Source organism: Candoia aspera, chromosome 1 (assembly GCF_035149785.1).
Source record: "Candoia aspera isolate rCanAsp1 chromosome 1, rCanAsp1.hap2, whole genome shotgun sequence".
In the NCBI taxonomy this organism is placed as follows: domain Eukaryota; kingdom Metazoa; phylum Chordata; class Lepidosauria; order Squamata; family Boidae; genus Candoia; species Candoia aspera.
In genome coordinates this window covers 237,800,991-237,828,470 of record NC_086153.1, presented here as the reverse complement: position 1 = coordinate 237,828,470, position 27,480 = coordinate 237,800,991, and the positions used below count along the sequence as shown (strand labels likewise).

General features: G+C 38.0%; 1 protein-coding gene across 1 annotated transcript; it reads right to left on the bottom strand.

Annotated features, from left to right (window-relative positions):
• LOC134487463 (TBC1 domain family member 30-like) lies at positions 1-27,308 on the bottom strand. Its single transcript, XM_063289278.1, has 13 exons — positions 27,239-27,308; positions 26,516-26,601; positions 25,395-25,434; positions 22,325-22,405; positions 17,885-17,992; positions 11,436-11,545; positions 10,590-10,638; positions 10,050-10,170; positions 9,217-9,311; positions 7,855-7,920; positions 7,163-7,262; positions 5,083-5,235; positions 1-2,627 (listed from the first exon to the last, which is right to left on the bottom strand). Exons 1-13 carry the CDS (start codon positions 27,302-27,304, stop codon positions 1,009-1,011), a joined length of 2,694 nt encoding a protein of 897 aa, XP_063145348.1. The 5' UTR covers positions 27,305-27,308; the 3' UTR covers positions 1-1,008.
• Positions 27,309-27,480: the final 172 nt, after the last annotated feature.

Below are 27,480 nucleotides of genomic sequence, written 5' to 3'. Positions count from 1 at the left end.
AATCAACATAATACTCCTGTAAGGTGAAGGGTATTTCCAATGGGGTGACAATGGCATGAGAGCAAGTAAGTTGTCACAACTTCCTTAGGACTGTAAAGAAAGCAGTAGTGCAATTAGAAAACGAGTTCTTTGCATCCCAAGCTAGTACTTTGATAAGTAGTTAAAACTTCCTGTTATAGATACTCAGAGGATCCATGCTCAAAATTTGTTGAGGATTGAACAAATGTAGAAACATCTGATGGCAAATTGCAAGTAATCTGCATCACTACCTTGGTTTCTCTCTGAAGCTACCCAGGTGTCTGTTTAACATATTGCAAAGTTCAGCTGAATGAAAAACTGCTGGAATCTCCTTTCTCTTTAATAAATCTCATCAGTACAAACAAGGAGGTGTGGTGGTGGGGTGAGAGGAACCCAAGTTTTTAAAAGGCATGCTGAACTGTCTGATTTCAGTGAAAGAACACACATATAACAATGTGTGCTTGGTATGCATAGATGCTATGAAAATTAACTTCCCTGGCATATATTATGCACTGCCTCATTTATAATAGTATATTAGCTACAGTACTAATACAGAAAAACAACACTACTGTGGCTACTGAAAAAAAAAAACATTACTGGCCCAAATCTGGAACTGACTTTGTCTCCTGCTTCCTTAAGTAACTCCCTTTGGACTTGCCGCTTTTCTGAAGTTTGTCTTTCATTTCTCAGCCTTAAGGGTTTGGAAACTGTAGTTTTTAGCAGGTTAAATCTGTTAAAACATTTACCAAGTGAAGAAAAAGATGAGACACACAATTCAAATACTTTGGAGAAGAACCCAGATTTTGCAAGAAGCTCTCTGCAGGTGTTAGCTACCGGCCTGGCCTGTATTGTGAACTTCATCCTGAATTCCTGAACACATTTTGATGAGCAAAGTGATCACTTTCCTCATTTTGCTTGAGGCTCTGCCTTTCTTTCCAAACTCTTATGGATAAACATTACGTGACCCGAATTTCCTCTTTCTCAGTAATTCTAGAATGTGACTGATCTAGACATTTCCCCCATGGGGGAACAGCTTGAACAGAATTTGTTCTCTGAATGTGTTTTGAAAACCTTGGGTGGTAGTTTTGGTTTCTGAAGTGCAGGTGAACCACCCAGAATGTTTTTCAACTTCGGAACACCATCCCCAGCTGCCTCCTCTTCCCCAGTGGCAAGATTATCTTTTCCACCATCCGCTGTGTGACAGTGGCTGGTCTCTGGCAAAGGGAGAGCCACTTGCTTTGTGCTCAAGAGGCCTTGCTCTGTGGCATGAGCCAAATGAAGAGGAGTGGTAGTTTTTACAATTCTGAAGGGGCTGTGCTGATCCTGCAACACAGGAGATGACGTAGGTCGAGCTTGGAGGCCTCCGGACAGCAAGAGTGCATCAGAGCCAAGCTCAGATAGGACTGGCACGCTGCCTCCACCAGACAATCTTTCGTAATGTGGCAGCATGGGGAATGAGGTGAGCTGGCCCACATTTTTTGGCAGTTGTACCAAATCTGCCACTTTTTGGGTTTGCCTCTGGAGATTGTCTATCTCCCCAAATGAGGCAGACTTGGGTATAGAAGACTTTAATACTGGTGTACAGAGCTCAGTTTGTAGTATTGAATCTGCCAGTTTCTTAGAACAGAGCACCTGTTTTTCTTCCCTGTCTTCATTCTCAGACAGGTTATCATACTGGGATACGTTAGAAGGCCGCCGCTGTCCATCTTGGAATGGAGGACAGAAAGCAGCAAATGTTCTGACTCTACACGGCACTACTAGATTTTCTGGCAAGTCATGTGGCATAAAGAGGCTGTGTTCTGCTGTAAAAGATGGCTCTGTACATGGGGGATGACACAGACCATCTTGAAGCACTGCAGCATCTTCAGATACTAAATCTTCAGAGGAACAGGTTGTGCTCCCATGCTTAAGAGCAGCTGCACTTTGCCCAGAGGGTGGTGTATCTAAGTGATGCAGTGACTCCGATCTTGATAATGATGTTGTACTATCATGGCTGATAGAAAGGTCTGCTTCCAAGGGTTGACTCTGCAAGTGGGACTCCCAGGCCGAGTTGTCTGTTGACACATCTCTTGTCTGAGCTTGTAGCACAGGGGAAATAACGTGGTCCCTATCATCTAAAGAAATGTGTTTATCTTCCTGTACACCACACTTCTCAGTGTTATTGCTTTTTAACGAATTACCCTTCTTACTGTCTGAAGCCACATCTTGATTTTCTCCTATTGTCTGAATTTTATCCAGCATTATAGGATTCTCCATGGATGAAATTTTATCAACGCTTTTGTCCGCTTGGTACTCCTCAGTTTCAAACTTTTCATTTGGTGGAAGTTTACGGAAAGGATTGTGATGAGTATCAGCTAGTTTATTCTGCAAGGGTGTTCCATTGTGTTCTGGAGAAGCCCTCTCACGTATCGCCATATCTGAATTATCAATCATTTCATTTGGGCAAGGAGGATTTTTATCTGGAGAAGATTGTATTATGACATCTTTATCATTGTTGAAGTCACCAACAGCCGTTTTCTGACCATTACCGGCTACGCTGGATTTCACTGATAGCAGATTGAGAGAGAGCTCCATTCCCAGGGGTGTTTTGGGGAATTCTTCAGATTTTGCTGCAACAAAAAGGTGCAGACATGCATTAGTCTCTTACTCTAAATTCAAGGATAATCATGAAAGGCAGATGACATGGATTTTGTTCAGTTTAAGTAACGACAAGCAAATTAAACATCCACAGCAACCTTCTACGGACCAGAACCACTAAGATTAGGAGGGGATACGAGAATCGTCTCATGTTTTGTTGAACACTTAAAAAGGTGCCACTATAGTAAAATCTATATCAAACTCTAATTTTTGTTGTCCAATAAGTGTAAGTCAGATAACGTATTTCCTTCCATTTTAATTTACAGTTTTTATATCTGAAATTTGAGTGTAAAAACCAAGTGACAAAAAAACATATTTGAGTGTTAAAATAGCTATGTCTTCTATTGTGCATTAAGAACAAAGATGGTTCTACCGCAGCCTTCTCCAACCTGGTGCCCACGAGTTATATTAGGTGACAGCTCCCACAATTCTTAGTGATGTGGCCAATGCCCCCTGATTGGGCAAGGCTCCCTGAAATGGGGGTTTCAATTTGCGAAAAAAAAAAACCAACTAAAGGGATAAATGAAAGAAGTTTATAATATTATGCAGGATATAGAAATGCCGATAAAGGGACTATTTCCTCCTTCTTCAATAATGCTAAAAACTCATGTTTATCTAATGACGCTAACCAGCAGTACATGCTGGATGGACCTAATACGTAAATGATACATAGAATCTACTGCCACAGGATGATCCCTAGCTTAGATGGCTTTAAAAAGGAGATTCAACAGTTCCATGGGAATTATGCGTACTAACAGCCATCAGCCTCAATTACTATTGGCAACTTCCAGCTTCAGGGTAGGGAGAGAGAGGGCACCCATACGATATGATCTTCCTACTCTGGTCTGTGTTTCTCAGAGGCAAGATTTTGGCCACTGCAAGAAACTGGATATTAGACTACATGTGGATCCATCTTCCTTTCTATTCACATTATAAACTTGCAGTTTCTCCAAAAAGCCTTAAACTGTGTTATTGTACTGGCACTGAGCATTCTGGAAATTCCTGGCTTCTCACAGGATACAGTTTCATAAAATATAATTCTGGGAAGCTAATTGCATCTACCTAGTTCTGTGCCATCCAAACAGCATGGTATCACAAGCCTCTGGTGCAACGTAGCGTTTGGTGGCCTACAATCTGTAACAAAACCAAAGACTGGCTATCCCAGCCACTTAGCACAGATGTCTATTCTATATCACCAATTAAAAATTAAATGCTTTTATCTCCTCCTTTTACAAATACTTAAGAGTTTAAAAGGGCTATACACAAAACAGATATATAGGATTTAGCAGCTGGCAACAGCAGGGAGGGGAATATGTATATAGATGCCGACTCTCAAAATGGATGACAAGCAATAGGATTTGCCAAGAGGAATATACAGAAGTGCGGGATTTTCTTCGTAAGTCCTGCTACTGGCCACATCATAATTGAGGCTGAGCAATATAAAAATAGAGCTAAACTTTAAGACCCTCTTTTCCTATTTGCATTTAGATGCTACTCTGCACATTACAGACCTTCAAGGATGTTGAAAAAAGCATCAGGAATCAGTGGTGGATGTTTCTGTGTATTTGCATATGCATGTGGGCATGTGCTGGGGATGAGGGGAAGAGAGACAGCCATGAACAATCCCCAGATATGAAAAGGGTAACCTATCTCAGAAGATAAACCTCAGTGCTGTCTAATCACTCAGGAAAACCAACCCATCAACCAACCAACCACCTATTTAACCAAAGTCACAGAATCAGGGGATTAGATCCAATGTATCAATCCTACATTGTAAACAAACTAGGCATACTGGAGGAGAATCAACTCACACCAAAAGGTTAATTCATAACAATAACAATATTTCTGTCATTTATTTCCTACAGATGGTATCAAATACTCCTCTCTTTGTTTTTGCTGATGAGAACTATGACATGAACAACCAGTCTCTCTGTAAGCTGACAGTTTGGTCAGGGAAAAAACAATAAAGGCTTTTCTGAAAGACTGGAAGCCTTATACGGACTTTTTATTGAAAGAAGAAAAGACTGAATTGATGATTTATGGATTTGGGGATTAAAAAGAGTCAAAGACGAAAGGGAAAGAATAAGATGACAATTACTTAATAGAAAGAAGGGTGTAAGTCATAATTCTGTTTTCTTTTTTCATTTCTCTTTTTCTTTTTCTTATTTTCTATATACTTTTCCCCCCTTAATCTTTTTTTAATTTTGTATACTTTTATTGTACTAAAAATTCTAATAAAAAAAGAAAAGGTGCTGTGCTTGTGCTCACAGTTCCCCACTCAGCTAAGCCAGTTTTGTAAAAGCTGCTCTGTTAGACACAGCATTCAAGCAAATTAAACTGCTCTCTGTTTATCTTAACAGGAATTAAAACTTGTATTCACAACAGCGTTTTTTAACAACACTGCATAATTGCTCAACTTTGACTTACCTGGAGGTGGGAGGTCAAATTTCATTTTACGCAGTTCTGCCATAGATGCTTGTAACTGCTCAATTACTGTATCATCTTCAAACTGCAAAGAAGCAGCAATTTTTTCTTGCAGAAATTCCCGCAGATCTTCAAGGGTCATTTTCAACAAGCGTTCTAAGCAGGTAACAGAAAAATCGACTCAATAAACATGCATTATCCTGATACAGTTCCTACTGAATGACATATCCAGCCCAATGGATGACACAGGGTTAATTTACACTTTTCTGTTTATACACTCATTTCCAGCATTTGCCTTCAATTTGATGTCTTCACATCCATATTAATCAAATCCTCTTACACGAATAAAGCAACTCCCAGTATTTGAAGTTATATACTGGATGATTCTGATGTTATACCACGAGGGGGAGTAAAGCTACATTCTACAACTTGAAGCAATCTGCAGCTGAAGTTCAGCTACTTGCAGGGCAATTTGGGCCAAGCACATCTTCATGACTTAAAGGACACTACCTTGCATTCAGAAACGTGCCACTTAAACTCATCTTGATTTAGATTTCTTCCCTCAGGAACATTCTGCATGTGTTGATCTGTTAGGTTTTACAAACGAAATTTTGATCTGGGATGTATACTTTTGCTATAGCATGGTCACGGTAAGGCTACATATAAACATTGTATTTTATTTCACAAGGTCCATATATCCTTGAGCTAATGGCCTATTCTCACTTCTGGAATTTCCTAAGCTACCTTTACAAGATCATAGGCTGGATTTTGGTCTGTTATTTGCAACTTTCTGAGGACAGGGATCACACATTTTTTTAAAAGGTAGCTGAGGCTACAGTGAATGGGGATTTTGCAGAAAGGGGCAGGATTTGTATTTCTGGATGTGGCAGGGTTCTTTGTTTTCTTTAGAGGGTGTGAAATCTTCCTAAGACAGCACTCAGGTGTTTTTTTCTTTTCTGCTAAATATTGGCATAAAAATATGTCTCTTGTCTCAAGAGGTTTTTCGAGTTGCAGAACATTTTGAAAAGGGGAGGTGATCATGTCTCTAATGCCAGCAGAGGTTTGCCTATCCCTTAGATACAGAATGCTACCACACTAAACTTCAAAATTTGAACTGCGAATGTTTAAGATGCCACGAGACTCATCTGTCTGCTTTCTGATATCAAATTAAGATGGCTTCTCCCTCTGGAATGTTCTATTCTCCCCAACCCCCAAAGCCCACCCAACAAACAAAAAAAGAGGCACCTTAAGCTAAACTTCTCTTTTATAGCTCCTCTCAGGAAGATTTAGCTTTCCATACAAACTTGCTCCTGACCCATGGGAATATTATGGGTCAGCAGCATACTGTTAGGCAGACTGTTTTTGTTGCTGTGTACTGTACTTGATTGCAGAGACCTCCTGGTAACCTTTACTGATTGTCTAGACCAGGGTTTCTCAACCTTAGCAACTTTAAGGTGTGTGGACTTCAACTCCCAGAATTCCCTAGCCATCATAGCTGGCTGGGGAATTCTGGGAGTTGAAGTCCACACGTCTTAAAATTGCTAAGGTTGAGAAACCCTGGTCTAGACTGAGCTGGATTCCAAATTCCAGCCATACTCCAGTTCATTCAGAAGGTTCCAACATGGAGGCAGAGGCATGGCAGCCTCTGCCACTGTACAACAGATCAGTTTGCAAAGGCATTCATAGGCACCACTCATGGGAACAGCCATGTTAAGTGACAGCAACCATTTGTTATATATAAAGCCCCAATATCCAGTCAGTAAAGAATCTGAAAGTTATCTTTTTAAAAACTGCAGTTCAGAAATCCTGAGGGAAACAGGAATACACTAACTATCCCCAGAACAATTCCAGTTTGGTTGAAGAACTGTTGTAACAGGAAGGACTGCACATGATTAGGATCAATTGTCATGTGAACAAACAAAATGCCAAATAAAGCCTGAAACGTGCCTTCCTGTACTTGGGACAATGAAAGCACAGCTTTCTGAGCCTTTGCAGCAACCCTATCTTTAAAAAATGCTTCTCCTTCCATAAGTCACTGTATCATTTTTTAAAAAAATATTGAATAACCAAACCAACGTCTTACTTTTATGCAATTTGAGGATGGTGTATGCCATGGCTGTTAGAACCCGCTCTCCTTCCAGGATGTAAATATCCCACAGCCGCAGGGTTAATGTAAATGGAGTCTGTGTGTAAAGTTAAAAAAAATCAGATGCAACGTATTGGCATGCAAACCACAATGTATATACATAGAGCAGCAGGTGTCATCAAAATAAACACACGTTTTCAAGCCAAACTCAGGCTCAAGTTCATTTTGTGATATGTTTTTATAAAAATGCAACAAGGGAAGATGGATGGAAGTAATCTCTATTTGGAGTTTATAATCTTAAATATCAAATTAGACCAATCTGAAATCCCATATCATGGAACTGTTTGCTTATCAGTCAGATCTTAATTTAGACTAGAATTAATAATAAATTAAAGGATTGCATTAATTTTACATTAATATTATATGGATTCTTTTTTCTTTTTTCCTCAGTTTCTTTCCCCCTCTTATGTTTAGCTTATTTTAATCACTGTAATATGTGTAGTTTGTTATTTTAACAAAGTGATTTTGTTTCTTATACTTTACAAATAAAATAAAAACACTTAAAACATGATATTATCATTCTACATTGAATGAAAATAGTTACAAGCAGAAGGCACAATATATATGGTGTTAGTACTGTAATGACATTGGAGTAAGCATCTGAAGTCCTTGCTCTCTCTACCCCATACCCGGTCAATGAAGCACTGCAAGAACCACTTAGTTGTATAAATTCCTGCCGACATCTGCTCCTTGTCCTAAGAGGGAGAAAGAGAGAGCGAGAATCCAAATTAACTCATTTCATAGGACAAGCAAGCTAGAGATCTGTGAACTGCAATTCACACACTTGCAGGCTCTCAAGATCATCTCATAGATACTTGTGGTTATTTTTTTCCTAAATTAAACTAGCTACTACGTAAGAAGCAATATTTCATTTCACTGGTTACTCATTCTAACTCTCTTCCATATCTATCTTCTCAGTGGATAATGAATATATTTCCCTTTCCCTCTTTTGTTTAACGCAATTGGTGGGAGTGTATTATCATTCATTCTTTTGTTCCTTTAAGGAGGTTCCTTTAACATGTTTTTGTAATTGTAGCAGAGTGTATATTTTAATCTCCTTTGTCATCCAGTGTTTTGCATGTAATTACCTAAAGTTAAAAAAGGCATTGTTTTCTTTTTTATTATTTTTTAATTTATTTTTTAAAATAATTTTTTAATTTATTTTTTTAAAAAATAACTTCTGATCTTGGTCTAATTTCTCAAAGGGAGTGGGGTGAGGATTGCTATCCCTAGAGCACCTTTCTCAACTTTTTGACCCTGGAGGAACCCTTGAAATATTTTTCAGGCCTTGGAGAACCCCTGCACATTCAGGCTCAAATATAGGCCAGAAGTTAGAAAATTATATTCGTTTCATGTGAGGGCCTGTATATAGGCATTAATAGTGTTCTTAAACTAAAAATAAAGAATGAAACTTACCTCTTTAACGTGAAGCTGCCTGAATTTGAAATAATTTTTTAAATAAATCGTGATCTCCCAGGAAACCCCTAGTGACCTCTCGGGGAGCCCTAGGTTTCCATGCAACCCTGGTTGAGCAACCCAGCCCTAGAGATACTACTCAAAGCTACATGGACCAGGAGGTGGTGCTACAGAATGCATTTTTCCCACTTTTTCCCCTACTATTTGCCCGGAGGCAAAGGGGCTGTGAGATCCCTATCTGTCTCCTGCACCAGGATTAGTGGGAGGACCCATTAGCACACAGGTGATGGCAGGAGTAACTATCAAGTGGTATACCAAGACAGGAAAGTGAGGAGGCGGCTCCTGGGAGAAGCAGGATGACACCTCCAGTCTTCCATGCTACAGATTTAGCCCTGCTGCTACAGCTATATTTCTAATAATATATTTGGAGATGTCACCTTTCCTGGTGTCTGGAGCAATGAACATTCTAAAAAGGAAGTTGTGCAGGGTAAACAAAAAAGTATATCAAGAACGTATGAGCAGAAATCAACACATCCTGATTTTGCTTATATTCCCTTAACAAGAGAAAGCATTACCAAGTGTTTCTTCAACTTTGGGAAAAGTTTGTTTAGGATTGCTTCATGGTGAGCTTGGAATCTCTGCAACTTTGGAAATCCAGGAATGAAAAATCCTTTGGCAAAAAGGAAACAAGAATAAATTAAAGAAATACAGCAGAGCATCTCACATCACTGCATAATAAGAATTTGCATTTTCTAAGACAGCCAAGGAGCTCTAATGTGCTTATGAAAATGCATATTTATCTTTCCTAACTTTCGTTTCAGAGTTTTGCATTTGGACAAGATCAGGAATTATTGCATGTATGTATGTATGTATGTGTGTGTGTGTGCGTGTATGTATGTATGTATATATGACACGATGGCTTCCCAAAACAGCCAAAGCAGCCTTGCCTACCTTGTCGATGTATGGAAACCTGGGAGGGACTTACCTAATGCATAATGAATAGCTTTTCACTCCACCAGGCAAGCGTGGGAATCACTCTCATAGCTTGCCTGATGTGTAGAGAAAAGGGTGTTCTGTGTACACCAGAATTCCCATCCCCATTCCTGTAGTTCATTTTTAAAACACAGCCCCTGACTACAACATTATGAAGTTACAAAACAGCATAGAAATTCAAAGGCTAACTGATTCCAAGAACAGCTTATTTGGACATCATGCTTAAACTCAGCAGTAATAAATCCATATATAAAGAATAAGACGACTATGAAAAGCAATTAAGAAAAAAGAAGTCTTTCAGCCGGGCTGAACCTGGTGTAAGGCTCCCTGCAACATGAATACAGGATCATCTAAAATACAGTAAAGAAATGAGCAAATAAGTTAAAGATGAGAGTGTTTGCCACTGAAACCTTACCATGCATTGCATGCCGCTGGTTGGTAAGCAGTTGTGCCAGGGCCCAAAAGGCATCCTCTTCATTCAAATACATCAGCAAGATAGCTGCAATCTGACTCATGCCCTGGCAGTAACTCACTTCCTGGATGGATTACACAAGATGAGCAATTTACAGGGCAGAGTGCACTGCACGTACAAGCACAAAATGAACTTTTCTCTAAGTCCACAAAATATAACACTTTATCTCAATTTTTCAGACAAAAGCGTGATTTGTTGACTCTCAGAAAATTTCATTTTGGGGAAGAGAGCGTTGATCTTCTACCCAGCAGTTGGAACAAAAGATGGGAATGTAACTTTTAAAAAAATCCTTTACAAAAAACAGAAAATGTACATTGGTTTTTAGGTAGATTCTTTTTTTCTACATTTAATGTGCTAAAAAGCATCTTAATGCCATTCTGAAAGTCTGCTTTGCCATTTTAATACTAAATCCTTAATCTAATCTATACTGTAACCTTATTGTCAAATTAAAAAAAATGACGGATTCTTTTTTCAATTTCTTACCGTGTTGTAAATAGAGTAAGCTGACAGGACATGGAACAAAGCTTGTTGTCTATACAAGAAAAAAAATGACATTAATAATATGAGGATGAGGTCTCAACATTAGATTTTCATCATCTTTATAAACCAGCCAAGATGTTCTCTACTTGAAGCGTTTCAGAAGAAGTATCCTGCAATTATAGAGCAAATAAGTAACATCAGGAGGAATGGCTTCCGGTTCTATTGATTGTTGGATTCATCACACATAGCTCTGATGCTTTTAAGAGTTTATCAGCAAAGAGAAGGTCCCTGTGTTATCACAAGTTATCTCCAAACACGGTAAAGAGGGTGATGTGATCTGCCAATTTCTGCCTTCCATCCTCTGTTGAAATTAGGAAATTAACATGCTAAATTGACCAAAAAAATTATGTTCCATAGAAAGATGTTTAGTCAGCCACAAAAGGTTAAATGGAGATCAACCTAAATTTATTTTCTATATTTGTTTTCTTAAGCTCTTTTCCTAAAACTGAAATCTTGCACGTAATTTTTTCATTATCACCACTATAAAATAACACTGCCAGCTCTGTTACACTCTGCTCATTATATTTGAATTCAGCTTTTCCTCACATGGTTTCCTTCCAGTGTGAAGGACTACAAAAATGGCCCTGTTGGTTGGGGATGACAGGAGCTGTAGTCCTATACAGCTGACGGAACCTAACTGGGGAACTTTGCTTCACATTCTTCCCTCATATAATTCAACAAGTATTTGTAGCAGATGGGCAAAACAAACAGAAACAACCAAAGATAAAATAATTATTTAATAATTAAATGAGGGATAAACAAAAAGAGATCCACATATGAGAAACTTACTTTACTCCATAGCGGTCCCGGAACATGATGTGGTTTCGGAAAGTGCGATTGACATCCAGATCTATTTGTTTTATTTCTGATGAGAAGCTTCTGGCTTGTTCTTTCATTTTCTGGGCAAACAAGGATGAGTTAGTACTAAAAACTTTAAAATCAGAAGTGGAAAAACTTGTCTGGCCCTTGGGCTAGATTGCTTCCTGAGCAACCTTCCAAAACCTGTATATTTGCCTGCATGGAGGATCTTCATTCTCCAAAACAACAGCAATCTGACCTACAAGGCTCAGCCTCCCATGGTCAGAGAGTGTGGGAAGAAAAATACTTTTTTTTCTAATTAGAGAGACACAGAGAGAGACCTGGCCTTGGAGAGCACCTATCTCCAGACCGCTGAACTAGAGAGGCAGAGTTTAGGGCCTGGTCCCTAAACCCAGCACTTTTTGTCGTTATGTTTTCATGTGTTTTTCTACATTATTATTATTTGTCATTGTATTGTTTTTATAAGGACTCAACTGCAAGTTATTAGTGATGATGTATGTCACTTTGAGTTGTGTGCCAAGTTGGTGGCTATATAAATCGAATGAGTGAGTGAGTGAGTGAGTGAATGAATGAATGAAGATACTTCAAGATGAGGTCTCTTAGTGCTATTGATTATTACTCAACTGTTGAAGTTACAAACAAAATTACTGGTTGCTCATATTTCAGGGATCTGGCATTTCTTTTGATGCATGCTCCTTTCTATGTTGCCTCTTTAAAGCAGATTTCCGAAGTGTTTGCCTCTTCTTTTAATACATTTCATTGGTCACCACATAAACTGTTCTCTCTTCTCAGAGCCATTTCAGCAGCCTCTTTCTGGGTTTATTTATGAGCATTTCTTTTTTAAAATCCAAGCAGCCCAAGTAAAAAATAAATGGAACTTTCTAGGTTTTAAAAACACTTCCCCCAGCACAGAGCAGGACTATAAGTTTACTTCTAACATGCTACTGCATTACATTTCATCACTATCATTTGAAAACTCAGAAACTGCTTTAATCAGATAACCAGATCAAGTAAGTTTTAGATCCAATGAAGTCAATTTTACAATCCAGCAAGAAAACTCGCTGGCTTGATTTTTTTAAAGTTGGTTAACTCAATTCTGATAGATACATGTAGATAGATAGATAGATCTCTAGCCCTACATGGCAGGCATGATTTAAATACATTTATACACATGCAAAACACACAGATTGATTAATATACACATTTACAAAGCAATATGCATATAAGGCTAGAGAACTGCAGCCTTAGAGAATTGCTTCTGTACTCAAAAGCAAATGGAGATGTTTTCAATATATTCTACTAATTAAATAACTAATTGAAGTAAATTGGTTGAGGAAGCTTCATCCCAAAAAGCAATTTAAGTGAGAGGCGGTAGATTTCTGGTTTTGGCCACAAAGTGACTTTAAACCAGTAGTGCATAACAAGCAACAGAGAAAGAAAAAGATAATCATCCCCCTTCCCAGGAACAATTTCTCCTACTTTGTTTTCAACCATATATTTTCTTACTTCCACCATGAAGAACTAATTTCCAGAGTGAAAGGTTTGGTTTCCTCTCCTTACTAATTGTCACTATGAATCTGGTCATAACATGAACATCAGAAACAAATAGCTTTAAATATCACTCTTCCTCAGCCAATTAGCTCACAAATCCTTTCACTAAGGGCTAAACTACTCAAGAAATAGCCTAATTAATATGCAAGATTTTACAAGTTAAAAATGTCATAAGGTGGAAGTGGTAATAATCAAGTCAGAGTAGGCGCTAAGGTATGGGTGGGCTTTAATTCTTTCCTTCCTGTTTTCTCCCAGGACTATGCTTCTCTCAAAGCCACTCTATTTTAGGGGAAAATCCCCCATTTTGGGAAAACTTTGGACTTGGGTTATTTGAATATATATAAAAGCATTGCTAATATCTTCAGTTTAGAACTGAATAACCCAGGTAGAATAGGGTCCGGTGAATGCATCTATAGCAGTGGTTCTTAAACTGGGGATAAGTTGGGCGTATCTGGGGGTAATGGAGCAATTTGTAATTGCTTTCTTGTGAGTTGAGGATCCTGTTTAGGACTGCTGCCACCAAGATGCTTGGATAAAAAAAAGAACCTGGAGATAATTACATTACTGAAGACCAAAAAAAGGGGCAATTGGGTCAAATAGTTTAAGAACCACTGATATTGCAATATTAGATACTGTACATTTGGAAAAAAATAGTATCTCTCTAGTAACTCATTATGACATTACTTAATAGCAAGCACACCCTTTAAAGTATTTTACAGTTATATTGTGTGTGTGTGTGTGTGTATGTGCCATAGCCTGTATAAGTTACCTTCCCCTTTAACCCTTCAGATAGCAAGAATATCAAACACTTTGTACTACTGAACAACCAAAAAGTGTGTTGCATTAGAGCAACACTATTTTAACTGCTGATTAATTCCTGCATTATTATCCACACTCAAGAGAAAGGTAAGCTATATAGAAGCAGATATATTTGCACACCAGGCATGATCCTGATTTCCAACATACCTGCCTTTTTTTTTCTCTCAACTGACCACAGATAAAAAGGAGATTTCACTGCTGGAAATACCAAACAGATACTCTGACTGAAAAACTGTAACGAAGGAAATACTTGAGTTTGCAAAAAGGGTTGCTGAGAGAGAAGAAATGGATAATAAAATGCAGAAAGCTCCATTGGTTTCAAAGAAAGCCTATGCTCCCATAAACAAAAAGCTTTTCTCTAACCCCAACTTTATTCTGAATAAATACCAAGGGGCAAAAAGAATGGGGAGGATTATGAATAGCTGATTCCCAGGATTTATGTTCACGTACAGTCTATTGTACTGCAAGTCCCCTAGTTATTGCAGGTCCCCAGGAGCTTAGTGCAACAGCTTGTGACTTCCATTTATTCTGATCACTTGCTGTGAGGCATGGCCAAACAGCAACATCCTCTGAGGAGGATGCAATGGCCAAGAGGAACAGGCTCTTAATCTGTGTCACTACCTTGTTTTATCCGTCCCACTTCCTTTAACTTGTTGCACCGTGCTGCTGCATTGGCCACCTTTTACAACAAGCCAAACCATGTATTTAGTTTTAAAATGTGTGTGTGTATCATCCTTCAAAACCCAGTTAGCATGAATATTAAGGGCATGAGAATTATCTTTATTTATATAGCAACATAAATATTAAAAATAATATAGGCTGTGGCATAACATGATGAAATTGCCACTCCCCCGAAGGACCACGTCTTTAGGTACTTCCAGATTCAACAATGACTATGGAAAAAAAATGTTGCAGCAGTGACCAGGACTGCCCTTTATCCACCGACCCAATCCAGGGAAATGCAATATCCAAACTGGACTAATATAATGCAATTTATGTGAGGCTGCCTTTGATTAAGAATCTTCAGCACCCCGTTTGTTAGTCAGGCAAATCCTATTACACCAATTGTGTAAAAGATGCATCAACTGTGTTTCTGAACCCAATTCAAATGGCTGTTTTTTTACTTTTAAAGTCAAATCTTAAAGACTTCTAAAGATTTAAATGTTTTGGTCCAGGTAGATAGCCTATGCCCTTAAACACTAGCCCATGTTAAAATTACTGAGGATTTTTAAAATGTACTGTTTTATTTGGCTTTTAGCTGAAAACATTTATTAGATATACTGCTTTTCCTGCTAATTTCTTCCTTCATTGTTTAAAATTAACTGTTTATATTGATATGGAACCGTACGCTTTATAACTGAAAACCATCTCAGAAAGCCCGCAATCTTGAAAAATGGCCACGTATAATTATTAAAGAAACAGATCAATAAATAATGCAATCTCATTAAGCATCACTTTTAAAGTCAATTCCATTGTGAATCTGTTATGGGTACTGGTATATCTACTCAAGCAGATTTGTAAGTGGCTCCTGAAGGCCTGCGGTAAACACAAGCTCTTAAATGTTAGCGTCTATCCCAGATTACCAGAAATACGCGTAAGTCACTATTAACGACAGGTCTATTTTAATTTATTTTCTAAGAAGCTTTTGTTTATTTTCCTGAAGAAATGCTTCACTTTTTCTAAAGCGCAGAACTGCAAATGGTGATGCTACCTTTGAAAGAAGGGTTGTTGTTACTTTTAGTTAACAAAGGAAGCAGGAGAGTGCTCAAATGCATTCCAAAAGACAGGACATCTGAATGATCCTCTTGCTTTCCTGCCCCACCTGCTTTTATCCCAAAACCTTTCTGTGGGGTCACGGGTCTCTCTAGCATGGCTGGGTTCTGGCAATTCCACAGGATTTGCAAAAGCACTGCTCATCAAAGTATTTGATAGTCCAAACAGAAACCTAGACCGGCAGTAGCCAGCCGATTAGGAAGCAGAGGGAAGCTCTTCTGGGGAGACAGGTGTTCAGTGATATGTGATGGGGCAATCAAAGTTCTCAGCAGAGAAATCCTGAAAGGGCAGATATTGATCTAATGCTCTTGACAGCTGCACAGAGCAAAACAAAAAATGTTACTATCTGTCTTACATGTGAAATTGAAATGGATGGGGCTTTTCCCCCCCTAAATACAAGTGCTTATAATAAACACTGGAAAGCAGAGTTAAAAGGGATATGTCTCCAGGCTCTCAGACACACGAGGAAGTTGTTTTTTTCAAGGTGATGGTACCTGCTGGTCATGGAAAAGCTCATTACTGTAGCAAATGAGTTGTTAACTGATTTCATCCTTTGTTAGGGCTTGCATTTCTCATGAGATTGTGGCATGGGTGTTCACTTCACCAGTCAGGTGACCAAGACCATTCGCAAAGGCCTGGGTATCAAGTTGCAATTCCACACCCCTTTTCAGCCCTAGAATTGCATTTACATGGAGTGGCAGAACTGAGATATTAACATGCAATTGGCTAATGTTACTGCTGTCAATGGCCTTTGATGGCCAGAGGTTCTCCCACATGTTCTAATGGGAATCAGAACCATTCCTAGCAGGAAGCATGGATTCTTTCCCTTGGAAATTGTTTCAGCTGGCCAACGTAGGCAGCAACCAGCCTAATCCGCTGACTGTAAAGGGAGACCTCCCTATTATGATGAAGTGCTCACTAAATGACTTCAAGAGTGAAAGTGACATTCCAGCCTTCCACCTTGGCAGATGCCATACCCTGAAGCCTAGTGACCATGTCCTCGTCTGTGAATAATGCAGAAAGGATTACCTGATGCCTCAATGGATGGGAACATACCAAGTATTGCTGACAACCAACACCACTGTGAAGTGCAAGCGTCAGACTGCCTGGACACACTCATCGCATTGCTAGAGAATTTCTCCCCCAGAGGATTTGCTGCCTGCCTTCACTCAGCAAGAACCTTGTCAGGACTCTTCCGAATTCCAGAGTGAAGAAGGACTGGCTGAAATATGCTTGATTTATCCTTGGATTATCCAAACTATGGCAGCGGCACTGTGGAATACTCTGTTCCAGTGTGATACTATTTTGCACTGCAAAACCTTTCAACCTGTTATATGATTTACCCTAACTTACCTCTGTGTGTGTTTGTGTGTGTGTGTGTGTGTGTGTGTGCAGTGCTTGGCTTAAGAACTTAATAGAAGGACTCATTAATCAACTAGAGTGTAGCTGCCATACTTCTCTTTCCTCCCCATCCTTTGATCTAAAATCCTCTTGGACTACAGTAGTTTTTGGAAATACAATCCCCAGCATCCCCATAGATAACTTAAATTTATGCGTAAAACTCCCTGGCCTCTTCTTTGTTTGTGGACATAAAGCATGCAAAACCTTACCTCTGGGATTAAAGGGGACTTCTAGGTTTGGGTGGTTATATCCCAATATCATCCTAGTCCAGGAATTAACCTCTGAGCACTTTCTTAATTTGGACAGTTTTGTCTATTGGGCATGGAGAACCACCTCCATCCTTTACAACATTTCCATACTAGAAACTTGAAATTCTGGATTCCACCAATTCAGGAGGTCAATCTTCCCCAGGTTGAGCATCTGGGAAATCTAACAGTCTTTTCATGACTTTTGCTAATTTTGAACTCAAGTCACCTTTCATTCCTCAGAAAGCCTTTGGAGTGAAGACTCTTCTTTATCTAAGGAAGTTCTACAAAACCCTGGATTTGTTCATGGCTGCCCAGGGAGATGCTTGAGCTTCTCTGCAAGAAAAGTGTTCCTTTTATGTGAATGAGAGTGGGAACATAGAACAGAATGCTCAAATGTTGACAGGCGTTAATAAGTTTTTCCATGAGGCAGCAAACATCACAGATATTTTGGGGGGATTTTATGGCTGAAGTCACTTTTCCCTAATCTTGAGGCATGGGGAAAAAATAATACCGGGTTAGATACTTGTGTTTATGTTCCTTATATTTATCTTCTGTGCAGGTAACCATGAGGCTGGTTATTTGTTTAGTGTGCTTTATACTTTTACGATAGAATATAATATACCTTACCTCATACTTCCCTTCATTCTCCATCTTAATCTTTTCAATATCCAGTAAAAATGACCAGACTTGACCTCGTACTTGGAGGGGAATCCCTTTATAAACTCTGCGGAACATCTGTAAATACAAAAAAAAAAGTGTACATATGATCATAGTCTGATCATCATTGCTAACCAAAAACTATCTAGGTGATTCAAAAACTAGTTGTCCCATTTTATATTTTCTCCTGAATTTCTTTCAGTAGATGCAACCTGGCATGATCAACTTATTATGCACAGAAAGAAATCTCTGTCTTAACGTTTGAAGCACAGCATTTGTAGACTTTTTCACTTCAAATATTCTGTCTGAGTAGTTTATCAGATGACTCAAAGTTTGGGTGGAAAACCTGTCCAAAAGAGTGGAGTTTCAGTCAATATGTATGCTTATTTGTATTTAATTAATATAATTTGTGTATAATTTGTCACAGAAGTACATCTTGATGAGTCATTTGCAACACTAGTTAGTGTTGATACAATATGAAAGCACCTGCTGATGCATCACTGACTCCCCCACTCCCAAGACTGAACATAAGGATTTTTCATTCACTTTCAAAGAGAAATTTGTCATTTAAACCAATAGCTAAGATCCTAACTTCTCTTCTAAGAATTAACATTTAGAATTCAGGGCTGTTTCATCATTCATTTCTCCCAAGCAGTATTTTGTACTCAGGATACTTAAAGAATTTTCTCTTTATGAACTGAAATACAAACCAACCTGATCAAACTGCATCTTTTAAAGAAACAGGCATTTAAATCTGACAATTTAAAAATATATTTTGTGAGGGAGCATATGCAAACACACACAGGTTGGAAATGGACTGATTCACCCATTTCAATCCTCATCCTCCAAAAATTGTACCTCTGGCTTGTGGGAATGGTGAGAGTATTATGGTAATATCAGTGGTAAATGGCAAAGCAACTTTGAATGTAAGTCACTATATTTTGTTTTATACATTATCAGTGGAAGATTTTAAGTTGTACATCTAACCTAACTTTTATTTTGGCTAATATCATAAATGTAGCCTGTCCAGATGACCAACAATAATATCTAAATATAGTATAAAAGAAATCCATTTAACTTTTGCTCAAATCTCTATGTAATAGCAATAATGGAAGAAGGAAAAGAGGTTGCATTGCTCCAATAGTGTCTGCATGCTTGTACAAGTGCTTGCAGTTTAGACAATTAGCATGGGCAAAGTCCTATTACAATGAACTCATAATGAATTATAAAAATGCTTGCACAATTCGAATCAAAGTATTGGATTTTACTACCAAAACAGGGGGACCGAACAGAGTGTGCAAACTATTATACAATATCCTTAATGTCCCACTTAAGTAAAACAATGCTTACGATCCTCCAATGCAGATTACAGCCCTACATGGAAAGGGAGATGTCAGGTGTTGAAGCTGGGTTTAGAAAAGGCCACGGAATATGAGACATTATTGCTGAAGCATGCTGGATAATTGAGAAAGCCAAAGAATACCACAAAGAAGTCAGTATATATTTAATTGATTGTAGAAAGGCCTTTGACTGTGTTTATCAGGTCAAGTTGTGGAATGTTTTTAGAAAAATGGGAATCTCAGCCTTTGAAGTGATAATGAAGATATTTAAGTGATGGATCACTTTTCCTTTTAGGATCAGCTAGCAACAGTAAAGGAGCCAGCAGTCAAGAAATACAGTAGCACTCGTAGAGTAGCAATGAAGGCCCTGGAAAAAATATTCAGATGCCAGGACGTATTTATACCTACAAAGATCAGAACCATGCAGGCAATGGTTTTCTCTGTGAAACTCTATGGAATTGTAAGTTGGACTTTGAAGAGGCAGGACAAAAAGAGTTTTGAACTTTGGTGTTGGAAAAGCCTCCTTAGAATACCATAAATAGCCCAAAACTAACAAACAGATTATCAAACAAATCAACCCAGAGTTCTCACTCAAGGCACAAATGGCCACATTTAAATGATCATACTTCAAATAGATAATGCAAAGACCTAGCTCTCTGGAGAAGTCTATATTGCTGGGAAAGGTGGAAGGAAAGAAAAGAAGAGGATGACCAATAGCAAGGCGGATGGACTCAATACAGCAGCGATGGGTACACTGTTGGAAGACCTAAAGGACTGGGTTGGAGACAGATCCTCCTGCAGAAAAGCTATCTGGTCGCTAAGAGTTGACACTGATTTGATGGCATATAATCAATCATCAATCAATTGGATTTTACGTTTTAGCACATGCACACGAACAAAATAGTTTTGGTTAGTGGCTTTACATAAGAGGATTAACACCATGGGACTTAACTACAATAGCTAATCTGTAATTCCTGCTTCTTTCATTTCTCTCTCTCTCAGGTTCTCTAAAACTTCTATGACATGTAAAAATCACACAAATTAAGGACAAATATATTATGTCTTTGATGTGATTTATATTACTTCTAATCCTTATAAGCCTACTCCTTCCACAATCTTAATTGCACACACCATCAAGCTTCTAAAATTTCACCACACCTTACCCATATGTTCCCAATTGTACTTCTGTACTCACAAAATAATATAAGTGGATGGTAGCCACTGTACAGTACATATGAAGTATGTACTGTACAGTAATGTTAATGTTTACTTACCTGTAAAGTAAGTATAGTATTTATTTATTTATTATTCAAATTTTGCTACCGCCCATCTCCCCCAAAAGAGGGACTCTTTTGTATAGTATGTTAATGCTTAAGGTGTTTTAAGTTGTTTTTGCTGCAAGAGGCTAGCATGGATACCTCACTGGCATCTGCTTTCTGACCGTAGCACAATTTAATCTTTTTCTGAAAAGGTTATCAATCCTAAAACATCCAACAGGATTAGGTGATGCTTTTGAGTCTTTCCAATCTTATGAATTAACTTTTGCAGTATGATATCCAAAAGTAGCAGCCATTTCAGATCACTGATATTTGATGTATTCAAGGGCAGCAGTGTGGAAGAAAGGTAGATCTAAATCATGAGGCATCGTCTGTCAAGCAATTCTCCTATGGAAGTGCCAATAAAATGCACAGGAGTTACCAAAGAGGAGACTTTATCCTGTATTAGTCAATGCTGATAGGTTACCACGTGTGTTAATTATTGAATTGGTCTTTATCAATAGAGCAGAATATGCACTGAAAATCAGTATGATTTTCTATGGGCAAGGTTCAATTTGTTGTTTTAAAAACGGAGTCATTAATTATATATCTGTTTATTTTCTTGCATTTATCACTGTATTTGATTTTATTGATCTATTATTTTCTTTTTCAAAATATATTGTTCAGTATTTTGTATTTTTTCTTCTTGTCTAGTTGTTTGTACACTATAGTAATACAATTTTAAAGATCATTTTATTTTCTGACTTAGGCATCAAGATGTCTAAAGCTAGTCTGCAGGCCTTATCTGGTACTTGAAGAGAATGCTGTAAATCAGGGGTGACTCCAACTCCTGTTTGCAAAATTACAAAAGAATATACAAAATGTTATTCTAATTTGGAAAACCTGATTAGCTTTTGAGTTATTCGACCACATTTCAATGCTATGGAGGGACAACTGAAGGTAATGTAGAATTTAAGAAGCTAAAAATCCTTATCTTGCTTGTCCACCTAGAAACAATGAGAAATCAGGTTCTCTGTATCTGTGGTTAAGCTGACTTTATGATATACTGAATGCTGAATGTGAAGAATGAAGTTCGCCTGAGCAAGGAATGGAACAGGTGAGACAATGAGAAATATAACCAGAGCGCTATGAATAAGCTCATAAACTCATTGATCAAACTGACAACTTTCTAAGAAGTTTCATAAATTGGAACAAGTACAGAAAGAATTAACCCAATCACTTCTTTCTGCACAGTAGGATGTTCTTGGATGGACATTTAGAACAACTCCTTTTCCTGTAATGATCGTCTTTCTCACTTCCTCATATTTTAATGTTTAGATGATTCAGGCAAAGCAGAACAAAATACCTACCATTCAGAGATAATTCTCACGATTAACTTACATATACTCCTTCCTCATCAACACTACAGGCTTGCTTATTCTTATTTTATTCTATTTCATTTCAGCGTCCTCATTTTGTAAAGCTCTCGAAGGAAACTTCTTAAATATAGTTCAGATTTTAACTAAAAACTCCTGTTCTGATCCTTCACCATGGATTTCCTTTAGCTGAGACTTTTATTGTGCAACTGCTCATCTCATTCATAAAATGTTGGTATTAGTAAATCTGTTTTTAATCCTGTTTTCCCAATATACTTCTTCAAGATCTGTTCATGGAGAGTAAATGAAAGAGCTACACAACCCCTTTCACTAGTAGCACTAGGAGCTGTCCAACTGGAAGTCTCAATTTTCCTTACAATAATAGGACAAGCAAAAAATTGTAACATTATTAAAATGTGTCACTGCTCTGTTACTTACTTTTTCACTGTTTCTATATTTTCCCCACTTTCTTAACATCTTCAGCCATTTGTCCACTCGTTCAATCTCATGATTTTTTTGCTGGAAAAGAGTTTTAAAAGTGAAGTTAAGGAGAATTTAGGAAGAAAGGAAAGCTGGAAACATAATGTCCAGGTTAATAGACTATGGACTCATATGGTTTTTATAACATAAACAAATAGCTTTATACTGAAGATCTAAGGAATTACTCAATTTCATTTATTCTCTGTCCTAGAAAGAAACAATTTAGTTTATATGTTCTTCATTGGTTCATTATCTTGAACCTTGTTCCACATGGAGGCTGTACATTGTTGATCAACTAGACAGCATCATATTATTGTGCTCTGAAACAATAGCTCTGAAGAGCAAAAATGTTACTCTAACAGCTAAATGAGAGATGACAGTAATGCATGAGACACATAGACATTCACTACTATAGACAGCTATTAGAACTAGTGGTACTGGATATGCAACAGTGGGGTGCTAAGCTGACTCTCCTTCACACAATCAGATGTTCAAGCCTAACAACAATCCATATTTCTGTCATTTATGTTTCTGTAACTATATATTCCAGCCCCAATCATTAATGCCTGAATGCTGTTCTGAAAACTGCTAGTTACATTTGCAAGAGTTCCCAGCTGAAGCAAGTAATCCCATTGATTTACAATGCTCATCTTCTGAATGCATTTTAGAACAGACTGTATTTATTTATAAAAATTATATACTTTTCATTTGTCCAAATCTCAGATTTCCAAGAATTCCAAAATTCTGTTTGCTGGGAAAGATGAAAAGCTTCACGTCACTCAGAATAGTTTTGTTGGTTGCCTACTTAAGAACGTTAATGATTCAACAAAGTAAATCTCTTTGGCTTCCGGTGGGAAATGGTGGACTGAGAGGCTGTGCCCGTGGGCTTAGCAGGTGGAGCTGACAATGCAGTAATATTTTTCGGGCTCAGGCAGGTTCTCCCGAAGCCCAGAAATGTTTTCCAAATAAAGGAAAACACCTGGAATCACCCCATCTGTCCTCCGGATGGCTGCTTGCAGCCAGAAGATCGCAAACAGCCTTTCGCGTTTGACTGGTAAGAGCTAGCTGGGAGGCGGGGACGTCATCACTTTCCAAGCCACGCTGTAGCCTTAAAGGGACACTGAGACTGGCCACCCCATTTCTAGATCACCAAATTTGTATTTCTTTAAAGTATATGTACCCCACAAGAGGCTTTCTACAGCAAGGAGAAGCTGGCTCTCTTGGTGCTTATCGTTATTTTTCAGATTACTTCTTAAAAAAATATTTTTTTAAGTTTTGGATTTCTTCTCCTTCCAAATATAAAGGAGGACTGAGAGTAAACAATTGTCTTCCTGTTATTATTTTTAAATTAAATTTGAAGATACTGGCATTTTCCTACAGGTTGAATCAGCTGATTTGAACCTTAAGCTTTCTGTTTTCACTTTCCCTTGGGAACTGACTGCTTATCTCACTTTTACTTGTGTAAATACATTTTGGAACGTTTTCATATCCTTGACTTTCATTGGTTAAGCTCCTAGGGGGCGCTTAATTCACATAATCTACTATGTGAGACATGGAGGATTTTAAACAGATTTTTTTCTGACTTCCTCCAAGATTCTAAACAGATTTCTTCTGACTTTTACCAAGCTTTTATGCAAGATATTCAGGACAGCATGGACTATGAGATTTAAAATGTGCCACCAGGTTGGGGACGTGGTGGATGAAATTGAGGAATTCAACAGCAATAGAAATGTTTCTTCCAAGAATGAGATTGGGACTTTCACTGAGATGCTGGATGAAGATCAGATAGTGGACTTGAAGAAATTTAAGGAAGAGAGAGATCTGCAAGCCACAAGTGAAATTGACCTTCTGGTGAAATCCCATGAAAAGAAGTTGGAATTTTTGAGGGCGGCAGTTGGGCTGTTTGATTCTTTTAAGAGAAAAGCTCTGTGCACATTGTGGGGATATGTAAATGCTCTGGTTTATTTTGAAGTGGGATAAGGGTTAAAGAATGTCTATCTGGTTTGCTTTAAGGTTTGACTGATGTCATTTGCTTTTAAAGATTTGGATTAAGATTATTCAGGTTAAAAGAATGTGTTTATTTGGATGGTTTTAGGGATTTGATTTAAGGTTACTGTTTTGAGTTGTCTTTGTTTTTTGGGCTTATTAAGATTAAGATTATTAAAACTGTTGTATTATCAAGTATAATAGCAGACAATCTATGTGCTTTTTAATTTGATTCTTATTTTAGTTGACAGAAATGTATAGAATAGTGGTAAGAAGGGAATAATTAAATAAGTGTTATCTTTTGGAAGGGAGAAAGATGTTGTGAGGTTTGAGTCTGACCTTGACTCTGAAAACAAAACTTATCTTGAGCCAGAAGGGGAAAACAAAACTTATCGCAAAAGATCTGGGGAAATAGAAACTAGTAGTGACTCAGCAGAGCGGGAGAATTCGGAGATGCTGATTGGGCAGAATCCGGAGGGAGGTTTGCATCCTCCAGTTAGTGTGTGAGAGAAAAGCAGAGAAGGATGTGAAGCAAAAGGCAGCCCGACTGGCTACAGAGGAGAAACGGCACGAAAAGGATCGCATAAAAGGGCACCAGCGCCAGGAGCAAACCACTGGAGACAACCGTCCTACTGTGCTAACAGCTTCAACAGGAGAATCCTTGCCAGGAAATGGAGTCTTGCCTGTAGCCGACACAGTTCAGTCTACACTGCACAACTTGTCTATTTATGTCCCAGTAATGGATCAGTTCTGTTCACTCATCCATGATCAAATCATGGTTATGTTGGATAAAATCTCATTTATTTATTTTTTCTGATAATGCTTCATCCTAAGATCTAAGCATCATCATCTAGTTATATCTTCCTAAATCCTATATTTATGATACAGATAAATGAATATTTTTCAATTTATACAATTAAGAACCTTTAATCAGGTTCTTTTGTTAATAATTACACTGCCTTTCATTACTTCCTATTAAAAACTGAGCAGCAGTTTCTACTCCACCAATCATTTTACAAAATATAAAGCCTGCAGAACTTACCTTTTCCTCCAGAGCACTGTGAATTGGTAACTCATGCTCACTGAAAAAGTAAAAAAAAGTCAGATTGAACTAATGTGTGATATAAGAATGCATTAGGAAATACAGGAGAGAGATCTGAAGTTATGCCTAAAAGAGATGGTCAACAATTAGCTGATATATTGGTTGACTTTTTTTTAACTTGGATATTTAATCAAAATTCAGAATGAACCATAAATCAGAAACATGTGAAAGAAGCATCATATAATATATAATAATATAATATAAAATATTAGAGAGCCAGTTTGGTCTAGTGGTTAAGGTGCTGCCCAGAAACCAGGAGACTGAGAGTTCTAGTCCCGCCTTAGGCATGATAGCTGGCTGGGTGACTTTGGGCTGATCACTCTCTCAGCCCAACCCACCCTAGAGGGTTGTTGTTGGGGGGAAAAAGGGAGGCAGGAATATTAGGTATGTTCTTCTTGAGTTACATATAAAAAGGAGGGATAAAACAACGACAACTCTCTTATGAGTTCGTGTTTTCAATGGATAAAAGTATGTAAAGTCTGCCCAGGCAGCAAAGGTTTACTTCCCATTGAGTCCTCCAAATATGCACTCTAGTGAGTCAATCGGAGGATACGTGGGGGTTCTGGGGTAGGGGGAAGATGAGACTGATACACATACTGTTTTGCTGAGAGAAGCAGTTCTGCCAGCAAGAGACCTTAACTGGCTTATACTCTATAACAGGATAATTTCCATAGCAGGGATCACCAAATGCTTGGGATATTTCCAAATGTAAAAACCCACATCTCTTCAGAAGGATAACCACAGAAATCTGGAACATTTCTGAATGCCCTTAAAGGATTTTCATGGCTTTCAGGAACTCTGATCATACCAGAAGTTTTTAATGTGCCTGCATGCAGAAGGCACATATGTTAATTCTTTAAGACCAAGCCTTGTCAGAACTTTCCTAGGATACGATGGCTGAAGCTTTTATATACAAGATAAAAACTTTTTTGCTCAGGTAGACTGATATGGTAATTACAGTCACATGGCAATGATAAATGAAGGATGATCTAAGGCATGGAGTCATGAGACACATACCTGTTTCAGAAAAATATTAAAGGGATCACAAAAGAAGGACTTACTGCAAAAACCCAAATCTGTCTGTAACTTTGTAGAGAGCAAAGTCAGCATCTTCCCATGGATCAATCTGAGTTCCATCTTGCCTTCCCTGTAAACAGAAGGAAAGTGGCACAATGAAGCTCTCCATGAAAGAGCCTAACAATATAAAGATTTTTCACACTGGTATTAGTTTAAGAAGGAATATAAGAAATTATGAAAATAGTACCTGTTCTGATGGCATTTTAACTCATGTAAAACTAACCGATAGATAGATAGAGTCTTGTACCTAATCAGGTGATATGTGGATATCAGTTATTTTTGCACAGCGGCATCATTTTATTAAGTGCTAGGGCACTGCATAAAATGCTTTCTAGCCATGTGCCTGCAGATATGGCATTGAACATGCAGTCCTTCACCAATACCTTTCACTATAAAGCTGGGAATCATCTTTTAAAAGGTTATACTTTCATGCCTCCATATTCAGATAGTCCCCCATTTTTTGCAAACTGGTTTTTCCAACAGTCTGCTACCAATAAAACAATGTATGCTTCCCTCAATGGACAGAAACAGCTATCATAACAGCAATTTCAAAGAATGATCCACATTGCCATTGCATTGTGAAGTGCATTCTTCTGAACAGCTGGATGAATAGCTAAAGACTGAGAATCCTGCTTTGTGCGTATAGTCAAGCTCACTGAAATTCTTTACTAGAATTAGCACAATAATGGACAAAATAAAGCCTATACCTTCTCATACTTAGCAATGATTTCTGCCCTTTCTTCTGCTATTAAAGCATCTATATCTTTCTTCATGTCAAAAGCTGCAAGAAAAAGAAATATTGAGCAACAAGTAGACAATATATATAACACAGGTGGGGTTTTTTTTTTTTTTTTGGTTAAGGTAATAAAAAAGCAGTTGCCAACAATGAAAGCACTTATAACTTAAACTTGGCCTGATGAAATAAACAGAACATTTATATATTATTTAT

Coding starts and splice junctions, on each gene's coding strand:
- LOC134487463 (XM_063289278.1), bottom strand. CDS start 27,304: ATGAAGAAAGATATAGATGCTTTAATAGCAGAAGAAAGGGCAGAAATC. Junction 10,171..10,589: donor CTTACTCTATTTACAACACG/GTAAGAAATTGA, acceptor TAATCCATCCAG/GAAGTGAGTTACTGCCAGGG. Junction 9,312..10,049: donor CCAGCGGCATGCAATGCATG/GTAAGGTTTCAG, acceptor TTTTTGCCAAAG/GATTTTTCATTCCTGGATTT.